The 12,062-nt window shown below is 61.3% G+C and overlaps 1 protein-coding gene across 1 annotated transcript in view; it reads right to left on the bottom strand.

The window, feature by feature from the left end:
* Positions 1 to 1,375: 1,375 nt before the first annotated feature.
* LOC144676841 (pre-B-cell leukemia transcription factor-interacting protein 1-like) overlaps positions 1,376 to 12,062 on the bottom strand; it is a gene marked incomplete at its 3' end in the record, with an annotated part of 26,658 nt that continues 15,971 nt past the window's right edge. The window contains exons 6-8 of the mRNA XM_078537162.1: positions 9,176 to 9,270; positions 7,307 to 7,423; positions 1,376 to 2,728 (exon numbers count right to left, since the gene is read on the bottom strand). Of these exons, the coding sequence (XP_078393288.1) occupies positions 1,376 to 2,728; positions 7,307 to 7,423; positions 9,176 to 9,270 (1,565 nt within the window). The remainder of the gene's footprint in view (positions 2,729 to 7,306; positions 7,424 to 9,175; positions 9,271 to 12,062) is intronic.

Below are 12,062 nucleotides of genomic sequence, written 5' to 3' on the forward strand. Positions count from 1 at the left end.
AGCAGAGGGAGAGAGGGTGAGACAGAGAGTGAGAAAGAGAGAGAGAGAGAGTGAGACAGAGAGAGTGAGACAGAGAGAGAGAGACAGAGAGACAGAGAGAGAGAGAGAGTGAGACAGAGAGAGAGAGAGAGTGAGACAGAGAGAGAGAGAGGGGGGCAGAGAAAGGATGTGAGAGGTGAGAACCGGAGGGGTTTAGGGAGCTGATGACATGGCTGTCACTGAAGCACAGAACATCAGAAATGAGATGGTATCGCGGCTGTAATGGTGCAATGGGTCTCTCCTTCACGCCTCAGAGTCAGAAGGTCGTGGGTTCGCTACCCCATTGCAGAGACTCGAGCCCCATAATCCAGGCCGACGTCCCCAGTGCCACGACTGAGGGAGCGCCGCACTGTCGGAGGGTCAGTACTGAGGGAGCGCCGCACTGTCGGAGGGTCAGTATTGAGGGAGTGCCGCACTGTCGGAGGGTCAGTACTGAGGGAGCGCCGCACTGTCGGAAGGTCAGTACTGAGGGAGTGCTGCACTGTCGGAAGGTCAGTACTGAGGGAGCGCCGCACTGTCGGAGGGTCAGTACTGAGGGAGTGCCGCACTGTCGGAGAGTCAGTGCTGAGGGAGCGCCGCACTGTCGGAGAGTCAGTGCTGAGGGAGCGCCGCACTGTCGGAGGGTCAGTACTGAGGGAGTGCCGCACTGTCGGAGGGTCAGTACTGAGGGAGTGCCGCACTGTCGGAGGGTCAGTACTGAGGGAGTGCCGCACTGTCGGAGGGTCAGGACTGAGGGAGAGCCGCACTGTCGGAGGGTCAGTACTGAGGGAGCGCCGCAGTGTCGGAGGGTCAGTACTGAGGGAGCGCCACACTGTCGGAGGGTCAGTACTGAGGGAGCGCCGCACTGTCGGAGGGTCAGTACTGAGGGAGCGCCGCACTGTCGGAGGGTCAGTACTGAGGGAGCAACGCACTGTCGGAGGGTCAGTACTGAGGGAGTGCCGCACTGTCGGAGGGTCAGTACTGAGGGAGCGCCGCACTGTCGGAGGGTCAGTACTGAGGGAGCGCCGCACTGTCGGAGGGTCAGTACTGAGGGAGCGCCGCACTGTCGGATGGTCAGTACTGAGGGAGCGCCGCACTGTCGGAGGGTCAGTACTGAGGGAGCGCCGCACTGTCGGATGGTCAGTACTGAGGGAGCGCCGCACTGTCGGAGGGTCAGTCCGACAGTGCGGCGCTCCCTCAGCCTGGGTAACAGGCTGAAGCCTCTGGAGTGGGGTCTCGAGCCCACAACGTCCTGACTCCGAGGCCTGAGCGTACACGCACCCCCCCCGGAGCGAAGCAGCCCCAGCGCCGTGACGGTGTGAGACCCACCCCCCCACCATCGTGTCCGGAGCGGTACCGTCGCCGGCCCCTCTGTCACCCACCTGCGTTTCCGGGCGGCGTCGCCCAGCAGGGCCCCGAAGACGTAGTCCTCAAAGTCCTCGACGGCGTCATCGTCCCCGAACACCCTCTCGGCGATGTCCTCGATGTAGTCGTCCAGGTCGTCGAGAAAGTCCCCGAACCTCATCCGGTGGTGGGCGAAGACCCCGCCTTCGAAGAAGGGGCCGACCAGCTGCCGGAGCTCGTCGCCCCAGGCCACCCCCAGTCCGGAGCTCCGGAGGTAATCGTCCAGCAGCCCGAGGAACTGGTCGGCCCCGACGGGCTGGAGGGCCACGCCGAAGCGGTCAGCGCCCTCCTGGCGGGCACAGCTGCCCACGTCCGTGCAGCCGACAGGGGCGCCGTAGTGGTGCCTCGGGCGCACCGACAGCTGGTCCTTCTTCCAGAACTTGTTGTGCTGGTGTTGCCGGTGCTCGCCCTGGCTGTCCCGCCTCTTCCCCGCGTCCCTCTTCCGGTGTTTCTCCGCCTCTGTCCGCCTCTTGTGCTCTTTGGCCTTCCCGTCTCCCTCGGCCCGCTCGTCTGGCCGGACCCCGCCCTCTCCTCCTCCGCCCTCTCCTCCTCCGCCCTCCCAGGCCTTCCCCGCACTCTTCTTCCACCCTCTCCCCCCGGCTGGCCTCCCTTGGCCCCCGCCGGCCGGGGGGTCCCCCTGGGCCGCTGGCTCGGCCACCCGGGCGTCTGGGCCTCCCTCCCGCGGGGCGTCCGCGCCCCCCGCCTCCCCCCCGCGCGTCGCCGTGGCGTTGGGCGAGGGCTCGCTCGGGCGGCCGCTTTGGCCTTCGGCCTCCAGCCAGTCGCCCGCGCCCCGCTCGGCCTCCCCCGCTTTCTTCCGCTCCTCCCTGGGCCTCCCGTAGGCCCTCTCCCAGATTTCCGACCGCTCCAGCTCGAGGGCCAGCCTCTGCTCCATCTCCTCCAGCCCCTCCAGGATGGCCGGGGTCTCCGGGGCCGCCCCCAGGGCGCTGACCCGCTCGATCAGGGTCTCCAGGGCCTGCCGCATGGAGGTGACGATGCCTCGCTGCTTGTCCAGCTCCCGGCGCAGCATCAGGGCCTCGGCTGCCAGGTTCTCCCTCTGGGCCAGCAGCCTCTCCACGTTCCTCCCGTCCGCGGCCTCGCCCTCGCCGGACCGGGCACGGGCTCCCGGCGCCGCGTCCAGCCTCTCCCGCAGGCCCCGCAGCTCCCCCTGCAGGGCCGAGAGGGCGCCCTCCTCGTGGGCCAGGTGCTCGGTCAGGCGCTGGGCCAGCTGCCTCAGGCCCTGCTGGGACTCCACCGACAGCCGCCCTCCACTCGCCCTCAGCAGACCCTCCAGCTCATCCCTCTGCCCCTGGCGAGGTCAAAACAGAACAGAACAAGGAGGCAAAGTCAGTTCGGCCGTCGTTACCCCCAGTTCACAAACAGGGCCATTCGGCCCCTCCGCGCTCTGCTCCAACCCCCCCTACCCCATCCACCTCACTTTTAATATTCGTTCATGGGGATGTGGCTAGGCCAGCATTTATTGCCCATCCCTAACTCAGGGCCAACCACGTTGGCTGTGGGGTCTGGAGTCACGTGTAGGCCAGACTGGGTAAGGACAGCAGATTTCCCTTCCCTGAAGGGGCATTAGTGGGTCTGGAGTCACGTGTAAGGCCAGACCGGGTAAGGACAGCAGATTTCCCTCCCCCTAAAGGGGCGTCAGTGACCCAGATGGGGCTTTTACAACAATCCATGATGGTTTTATGGTCATCATTAGACCCTTAAATCCAGATTTTTACTGAATTCAAATATGCTGGTGGTGAGATTCGAACCCAGGTCCCCAGACAATTACCCTGGGTCCCTGGAATATGAACCCAGTGACAATACCACTTTGCCATTCGTAGGAGAGACCAGGACCCAAGGGCACAGCCTCAGAGTAAAGGGAAGACCTTTTAGAACAGAGATGAGGAGAAACTTCTTTAGCCAGAGAGTTGGTGAATCTATGGAATTCATTGCCACAGAAGGCTGTGGAGGCCAGGTCATTGAGTGTATTTAAGAGCGAGATAGATAGGTTCTTGATTGGTAAGGGGGATCAAAGGTTACGGGGAGAAGGCGGGAGAATGGGGTTGAGAAACTTATCAGCCATGACTGAATGGCGGAGCAGACTCGATGGGCCGAATGGCCTAATTTCTGCTCCTATGTCTTGTGGTCTTATGGCCACCGCCTCCCCCATCATATCCTTCTATTCCTCTCTCCCTCGTGTGTTTATCCAGCTTTCCCTCCTCACCCCCACTTTAAATACGTCACTGTTGAGAAGATGTTTCCACGAGTGGGGGAATCTCGAACTAGGGGGCAGAGTGACAGGATGAGGGGACACTCATTTCAAACCGAGATGCACAGGAATTTCCTCTCTCAGAGGGTAACGACGGTCTGGAATTCTCTACCCCCCGCTCCCCGTGGGAGTGAGTCCCACATTCTCCCCACTCCCCGTGGGAGCGAGTCCCACATTCTCCCCCACTCCCCGCGGGAGCGAGTCCCACATTCTCCCCCACTCCCCGTGGGAGCGAGTCCCACATTCTCCCCGCTCCCCGTGGGAGCGAGTCCCACATTCTCCCCGCTCCCCGTGGGAGCGAGTCCCACATTCTCCCCCACTCCCCGTGGGAGCGAGTCCCACATTCTCCCCGCTCCCCGTGGGAGCGAGTCCCACATTCTCCCCCACTCCCCGTGGGAGCGAGTCCCACATTCTCCCCCTTCCCCGTGGGAGCGAGTCCCACATTCTCCCCCACTCCCCGCGGGAGCGAGTCCCACATTCTCCCCGCTCCCCGTGGGAGCGAGTCCCACATTCTCCCCGCTCCCCGTGGGAGCGAGTCCCACATTCTCCCCCACTCCCCGCGGGAGCGAGTCCCACATTCTCCCCGCTCCCCGTGGGAGCGAATCCCACATTCTCCCCGCTCCCCGTGGGAGCGAGTCCCACATTCTCTCCGCTCCCCGCGGGAGCGAGTCCCACATTTTCCCCGCTCCCCGTGGGAGCGAGTCCCACATTCTCCCCGCTCCCCGCGGGAGCGAGTCCCACGTTCTCCCCACTCCCCGTGGGAGCGAGTCCCACATTCTCCCCGCTCCCCGTGGGAGCGAGTCGCACATTCTCCCCGCTCCCCGTGGGAGCGAGTCCCACATTCTCCCCCACTCCCCGTGGGAGCGAGTCCCACATTCTCCCCGCTCCCTGTGGGAGCGAGTCCCACATTCTCCCCGCTCCCTGTGGGAGCGAGTCCCACATTCTTCCCGCTCCCCGTGGGAGCGAGTCCCACATTCTCCCCGCTCCCTGTGGGAGCGAGTCCCACATTCTCCCCGCTCTCTGGGTAAAGACGTTTCTCCTGAATTCCCCATCGGATTTATCAGTGACTGTCTTATATTGATGACCCCCCCTAGTTCTAGTCTCTCCTCCCACAAGTGGAAACATCTTCTCTACGTCGACCCTATCGAAACCCCTTCCAGAATTTTAAAGACCTCGATCAGGTCACCCCCTCAGCCTCCTCTTCTCTAGCAGAAAGAGCCCCGGCCTGATCAGCCTTTCCTGGTAGTTATAACTTCGGTATCATCCTTGTGAATCTATTTCACACCTTCTCCAGTGTCCCAATATCTTTTTATATGATGGAGAACAGGACCGTTCACAGTAAGTCCAAGTGAAGATCTGATACAAGTTTAACATAATTTCCCTGACAATTATTAACTGAAAAACAATAAATCATTCACAAACAGGCAGTTTTCTACATTGACGAGCCTGACTGGGATATGGAGGGAGATTTACCCCGAATGGGACCCGGGATGAGGAGGCTTCAGTCCATGTGGGAGAGACTGGGAGAAGCCGGGATCGTTCTCCTCAGAGCGGAGAAGGTTAAGGGGGAGATTGAATCGAGGGGTTCGGAATCAGGAAGGGGGTTTGGACAGAGTAAATGAGGAGAAACTGTTTCCACTGGGCAGGAGGGTCGGTAACCAGAGGGGGACACAGATTGAAGAGAATCGGGGAAAGAACCAGAGGGGGAGATGAGGAGAGTTTGTTTTTTTTACACAGGGAGTTGTTGTGATCTGGAAGGCGCTGCCTGAAAGGGCGGCGGAAGCAGATTCAATAGGAACTTTCAAAAGGGGGAATCGGATAAATACTGGAAGGGGAAAAATCTGCAGGGAGATGGGGGGAAAGAGCAGGGGTGGGGGGGGTGGGGAGAGTGGAGCTAAAGTCAGAAGGCCAGGGGTTCTAGTCCCCAGTCCAGGCCATCTCCCAGTGCCAACACTTAGGGAGCGCCGCACTGTCAGAGGGTCGGTACTGAGGGAGCGCCGCACTGTCAGAGGGTCGGTACTGAGGGAGCGCCGCACTGTCAGAGGGTCAGTACTGAGGGAGCGCCGCACTGTCAGAGGGTCGGTACTGAGGGAGCGCCGCACTGTCAGAGGGTCAGTGCTGAGGGAGTGCCGCACTGTCGGAGGGTCGGAGGGTCAGTACTGAGGGAACGCCGCACTGTCAGAGGGTCAGTGCTGAGGGAGTGCCGCACTGTCAGAGGGTCAGTGCTGAGGGAGTGCCGCACTGTCGGAGGGTCAGTACTGAGGGAGTGCCGCACTGTCGGACGGTCAGTACTGAGGGAACAGATGGAGGAGGTTGCAGAGATAGGGAGGAGTGTAGGGCTGGAGAACGTTACAGAGATAGGGAGAGATGTAGGGGCTGGAGGAGGTTACAGAGATAGGGAGGGGTGTAGGGGCTGGAGGAGGTTACAGAGATAGGGAGGGGTGTAGGGGCTGGAGGAGGTTACAGAGATAGAGAGGGGTGTAGGGGCTGGAGGAGGTTACAGAGACAGGGAGGGGGTGTAGGGGCTGGAGGAGGTTACAGAGATAGGGAGGGTTGTGGGGGCTGTAGCAGGTTACAGAGATAGGGAGGGGGTGTAGGGGCTGGAGGAGGTTACAGAGATAGGGAGGGGGTGTAGGGGCTGGAGGAGGTTACAGAGATAGGGAGGGGTGTAGGGGCTGGAGGAGGTTACAGAGATAGGGAGGGGGTGTAGGGGCTGGAGGAGGTTACAGGGATAGGGAGGGGGTGTAGGGACTGGAGGAGGTTACAGAGATAGGGAGGGGTGTAGGGGCTGGAGGAGGTTACAGAGATAGGGAGGGGTGTAGGGGCTGGAGGAGGTTACAGAGATAGGGAGGGGTGTAGGTGCTGGAGGAGGTTACAGAGATAGGGAGGGGTGTAGGGGCTGGAGGAGGTTGCAGAGATAGGGAGGGGTGTAGGGACTGGAGGAGGTTACAGAGATAGGGAGGGGTGTAGTGGCTGGAGGAGGTTACAGAGATAGGGAGGGGTGTATGGGCTGGAGGAGGTTACAGAGATAGGGAGGGGTGTAGGGGCTGGAGGAGGTTACAGAGATAGGGAGGGGTGTATGGGCTGGAGGAGGTTACAGAGATAGGGAGGGGTGTAGGGGCTGGAGGAGTTTACAGAGATAGGGAGGGGGACGAGGAGGGATTTGAGAACAAGAATGGTGAGTGTTGAAAGCCTGCACAAGGGACAGGGGGTCTCAGGGACAGGGGCTCTCAGGGTCAGGGGGTCTCAGGGTCAGGGGGTCTCAGGGACAGGGGCTCTCAGGGACAGGGGGGGTCTCAGGGTCAGGGGGTCTCAGGGACAGGGGTGTCTCTGGGACGGGGGGTCTCAGGGACGGGGGGTCTCAGGGACAGGGGGGTCTCAGGGACGGGGGGTCTCAGGGACAGGTGGTCTCAGGGACAGGGGGTCTCAGGGACAGGGGGGTCTCAGGGACAGGGGTCTCAGGGACGGGGGGTCTCAGGGACGGGGGGTCTCAGGGACAGGGGGTCTCAGGGACAGGGGGGTCTCACTGTGAAGGTGCCTGTGACACTGACCATCCCACAAGGGGCAGCATTGGGGGGCTCCCTGGGAAAGTGAAGGCTGAACGTTTAAACACCTCACCTGGAGGTCCATGTGCATCCTCCGAATTTGCTGGTTCTCACTGGCCAACTTATCCAGCAGGGCTCGCAAAGATATCATGGCGCTCGGAGCTCCCTCAGCGGTATCGGCAAACCATGCCTGAAACACAGCAGGACAGCGAGGCTGCAGCATGACACAGAGCTCCATACAACTCAACAACGACCTGCATTTATATAGCGCCTTCAACAGCGTTAAACATCCCCAGCTGCTTCGCAGGAGCATTATCGAACAGAATCTGACCCCCAGGCCACGTGAGGAGATATTAGGGACAGGGTGACCACAAGCTCCGTTTCAAGGAGCGTCTTAAAGGATGAGTGAGAAAGAGAGAGAGAGGGAGGGGTGTAGGGGCTGGAGGAGGTTACAGAGATAGGGAGGGGTGTAGAGGCTGGAGGAGGTTACAGAGATAGGGAGGGGTGTAGGGGCTGGAGGAGGTTACAGAGATAGGGAGGGGTGTAGGGGCTGGAGGAGGTTACAGAGATAGGGAGGGGTGTAGGGGCTGGAGGGGGTTACAGAGATAGGGAGGGGTGTAGGGGCTGGAGGAGGTTACAGAGATAGGGAGGGGTGTAGGGGCTGGAGGAGGTTACAGAGATAGGGAGGGGTGTAGGGGCTGGAGGAGGTTACAGAGATAGGGAGGGGGTGTAGGAGCTGGAGGAGGTTACAGAGATAGGGAGGGGCAAGTCCAGGGATATGAATTTTAAAATCGAGGCCTTGCCGGACCGGGAGCCAGTGTGGGTCAGCGAGCGGGAGGGGGGTGATGGGTGAACGGGACTTGGTGTGAGTTAGGACATGGGGGGGCAGTGGAGTTTGGAGAAGCTGAAGTTTACAGAGAGGGGTGGATGCGGGAGAGGAGCCGGGAATGCGTCGGAATGGTCGAGCGGGGGTAGCGAAGACGTGGACGAGGGTTTCTGCAGTCGATGAGCTGAGACAGGGGGGTGGAAATAGCGATTGCGCGGATATGAGGCCAGGAGCTCTTGGTGGGTTCGATGGTGAGAGAGAGATTGCGAACAGTCTAGGTTAGTCTCCAGCTGTTGCCAGGGAGGGGGGGCTGGAGTCAGTAGCTGGGGGATAGAATCGAACACCCATGGACCAACCCCTCTCCCCTCACTGGGATCGTACGATATTCCAATAGACCCATATTCTCCTTTCAGTCAACTGGGATGGAACGCAGTTGGACAATCCTTTCACGTTCACTTTGATATTCCCAAACTCTACTGGGCTCAATGGGCTTCTCATAGGCAACAGGCAACACTCAACATTGGCAAATGGAGCCCACTACGGAGGTGAATGTGAGGTCGTCCATCTTAATCAGGAGGATAGGGTCACCCATTATTCGGGGAGGTGCGAGTCTGGGTGGGACGGAGGGTCCAAGAGACCTCGAGGGACAAACGCATCGATCCCTCAAATGTGCGCCACTCGCTAACAAGGCGATGGAAAGGAACAAAGCAACTCTCGGGTTTACTTTTGGAGGGGTAGAACTGAAGTTGAGGCTGTGGAGATCTGCAGAGATGACACCAGGAATGTGTGTGTTTATATAACCCAGGAAAGGAATGACAGGCTGGGGCTCCTTTCTCTTGTAAAAGAGACGGTGAGGGGGTGACCTAAGCGAGGAAAGGTTTTGATCGAGCGGATACAGAGAGAATGTTTCCTGGGTCAAAATCCCTGGGGCTCCCTCCCTAACAGCACGGTGGGTGTACCTACACCACAGGGACTGCAGAGGTTCGAGGAGGCGGCTCACCCACCACCTTCTCAAGGGAAAGCCAGTGTTGTCCGAGCTTCCTCGACGCTCATCCCCCTCCCCCAGCGCAATGACAATGCGCTTGCAACAACCCAGGCGCTCGCTGCTGCACTCACCTGGTCGTTGGTGGGGAACTCCAGGTCACTGGGCAAATGTCCATCTACCTCCCGCTTGTAAAGGGGTCCAGCGTCTGGTTCCTCGCCCTCGGGGTCTGTACAAGGAGAAGGCCAGTGTTCAGGCAATGAGGTACCGCGGGTCACGCAGAGGCTGTCATGGGGCCACCCCAACCCCTCAACGCAGACGTCTAAACCCGCAGTTAAGCTGCACCCCGGCAACGCTCGGGGTAATTAAAGAGGGCAGCGCCTCAGGACGCCCCAAAGCACATCGCTGCCCGCGAAGGACCTCCTCAACTGCATTCACTGCTGGGATGGAGAGAAAGCCAATATGCGCACAGCAAGCTCCCACGTACAGCAATGTCATGATGAACCGGATCATGTCTTTTCACTGATGTTGGTTAAGGGATTAAATGTTGGGCCCCAGGACACCGGGGAGAACAGTCCCCGCTACCCCACCCCTCACGCCCCGCTACCCTATTCCTGCCCCCAGCTCTTCTTCCAATAGCGGCTGCGGGATAGTTTATATCCACCCCAGAGGGCAGGTGGGAGCCTCGGTTTAATGTCTCACCTGGAAAGACAGCGCCACTCACAGTGCGGCACTCCCTCAGTACTGACCCTCCGACAGTGCGGCGCTCCCTCAGTACTGACCCTCTGACAGTGCGGCGCTCCCTCAGCACTGACCCCCCGACAGTGCGGCGCTCCCTCAGCACTGACCCTCCGACAGTATGGCGCTCCCTCAGTACTGACCCTCCGACAGTGCGGCACTACCTCAGTACTGACCCTCCGACAGTGCGGCACTACCTCAGTACTGACCCTCCGACAGTGCGGCGCTCCCTCAGTACTGACCCTCCGACAGTGCGGCGCTCCCTCAGTACTGACCCTCCGACAGTGCGGCGCTCCCTCAGTACTGATCCTCCGACAGTGCGGCGCTCCCTTAGTACTGACCCTCTGACAGTGCGGCACTCCCTCAGTACTGACCCTCCGACAGTGCAGCACTCCCTCAGTACTGACCCTCTGACAGTGCGGCACTCCCTCAGTACTGACCCTCTGACAGTGCGGCACTCCCTCAGTACCGACCCTCCGACAGTGCGGCGCTCCCTCAGTACTGACCCTCCGACAGTGCGGCGCTCCCTCAGTACTGACCCTCTGACAGTGCGGCACTCCCTCAGTACTGACCCTCCGACAGTGCAGCACTCCCTCAGCGGCTGCCGGGGGGGTTTGTAAGCCTGGGGTTGGGATTCCAACCTGATTCCTCCTGAGCCGGAGGCTGTGCGACCGGGTCCAGCTGCCGCTATCGGGGCTGGTAAAGAGCTGAGGCTTGGTTGGCGAGGGGCAGGGAGTTGGCCTGGGGAGGGGGCAGGGGTCAATCTAAGGCAGGCACACACGGGATGCAGACGGACACGCCTTCAGCCAGGGGTTAGCCAGCACGAGGAGGCGAAGACACTACAAGACGCGGAGCCGCTACTCACCGGGTTCCAGGTCACTGAAAGAACCTGAAAATCAAGGACAGTTCCATCAAAACCCAACCGGGCGACCATCTCCCTCCCACCTCCACCAACAACAACAACCCTCACAAACCGGCAGGCGCCAACTCCGCCCTCCTGCCCTTCCAGCTTAGTCCAGACGGGCCGAGTGGCCCCCCCCTTCTGTGGTCTCCAGCCATTCCACGGTGAACCCCGCCCCCCCACCCCCCACCCCCACACGCTCGGGCGCGTGCTGCCCACCTCAGTGGCCAGCGCCGTCTTCGGCCCCCCGGGGTGGCACCGGCCGCCGGCCTAGGCTGCGCCGACCCCGACGCCGGGCAGTGCCAACCTGCCCTGGGCCCGAGCCCTCCCCACCACCCAGTCCACCCCGTCCGGGTCGCGCTCTCCTCCACTGACTGTATTTATTTATTTTTTTGCTGCACAATATAGGCCTGCTTTCCATCGGCTTCCGGTCCCCCCCACACCCCCCCACCCACCCCCGCCACTATCGGTTTCGCTGCTGCGGCTCATTTCAGCCACCAGGAGGCGCCAGGGACGACCATGCCAGACAACTCCGCACCCCACGACCTCCGACCCCCTGGGCCTTCAATGGCCCTGTGACCTCCCCACCGCCCCCCCGCACCCCTGCCCGATGGGGTGGGGTCTCGCTTGCTGCATCGCACAGGAGCTGGGGGGGGAGGGGAGGTGGTGGGGGGGTGGGGCCATTCGGCCCATCGGCACAGGAGCAGTCTCCTCCAAAGAGCCATCCAATGAAACGATCCGGCAGTCGGTTCAAGGAGGGCGAGGGGATGGCGGCGGCGCTAGCGGAACAGTAACCTCGTCGAGGACCGAATCCGAGCGACAGACGAAGACTCGGCAGGGGGGGGGGAGGGGGGACTCTGTAAAAGGGGCCGCGAGGCTGACTGGGCTGTTGTTAAAAATCTGGCTCACTAGCGCCCCCTTTCGGGGAGGGAATCTGCCGTCCTCACCTGTCCTGGGCCTACACGTGACTCCAGTCCCTCGCCTGTGGTTGTGGCGCTTAACGTCCCTCAGGCCTGGGCCTAGTGATGCCCCCGGTTGCGGCAAACCCCCCGTCCACGTCATTCCTATCGAGGCGACTCGGCGGCTTCGCCAGAGACGCCGAGGGCGGAACCTTCGCTCCGATCGAGCCCCCATTGGCCTCGGCGGGACCCGGAACGTCCCCGCCGGTGGGAGGGGCTGGAACCTTCCGCGCCCCCGGGCACGTCTCCCAAGCGCCTCCTCCTGAGCCTGGGGCCCCGAGCGTCGTCCCAACAGCTCGAGGTGGGGGTGAAAGCCGGGGGCAGCTGCGACTTCAGGGTAACCCCCGGAGCTGGGCCTCCTCCTGAGAGGCTGGAGCTTTTATTGAACCTTTAATGGCGAATCTCAGCTCCGCCTCCGACGCA

This window comes from Cetorhinus maximus, unplaced genomic scaffold, assembly GCF_964194155.1.
Source record: "Cetorhinus maximus unplaced genomic scaffold, sCetMax3.hap1.1 HAP1_SCAFFOLD_1994, whole genome shotgun sequence".
Taxonomy (NCBI): Eukaryota; Metazoa; Chordata; class Chondrichthyes; order Lamniformes; family Cetorhinidae; genus Cetorhinus; species Cetorhinus maximus.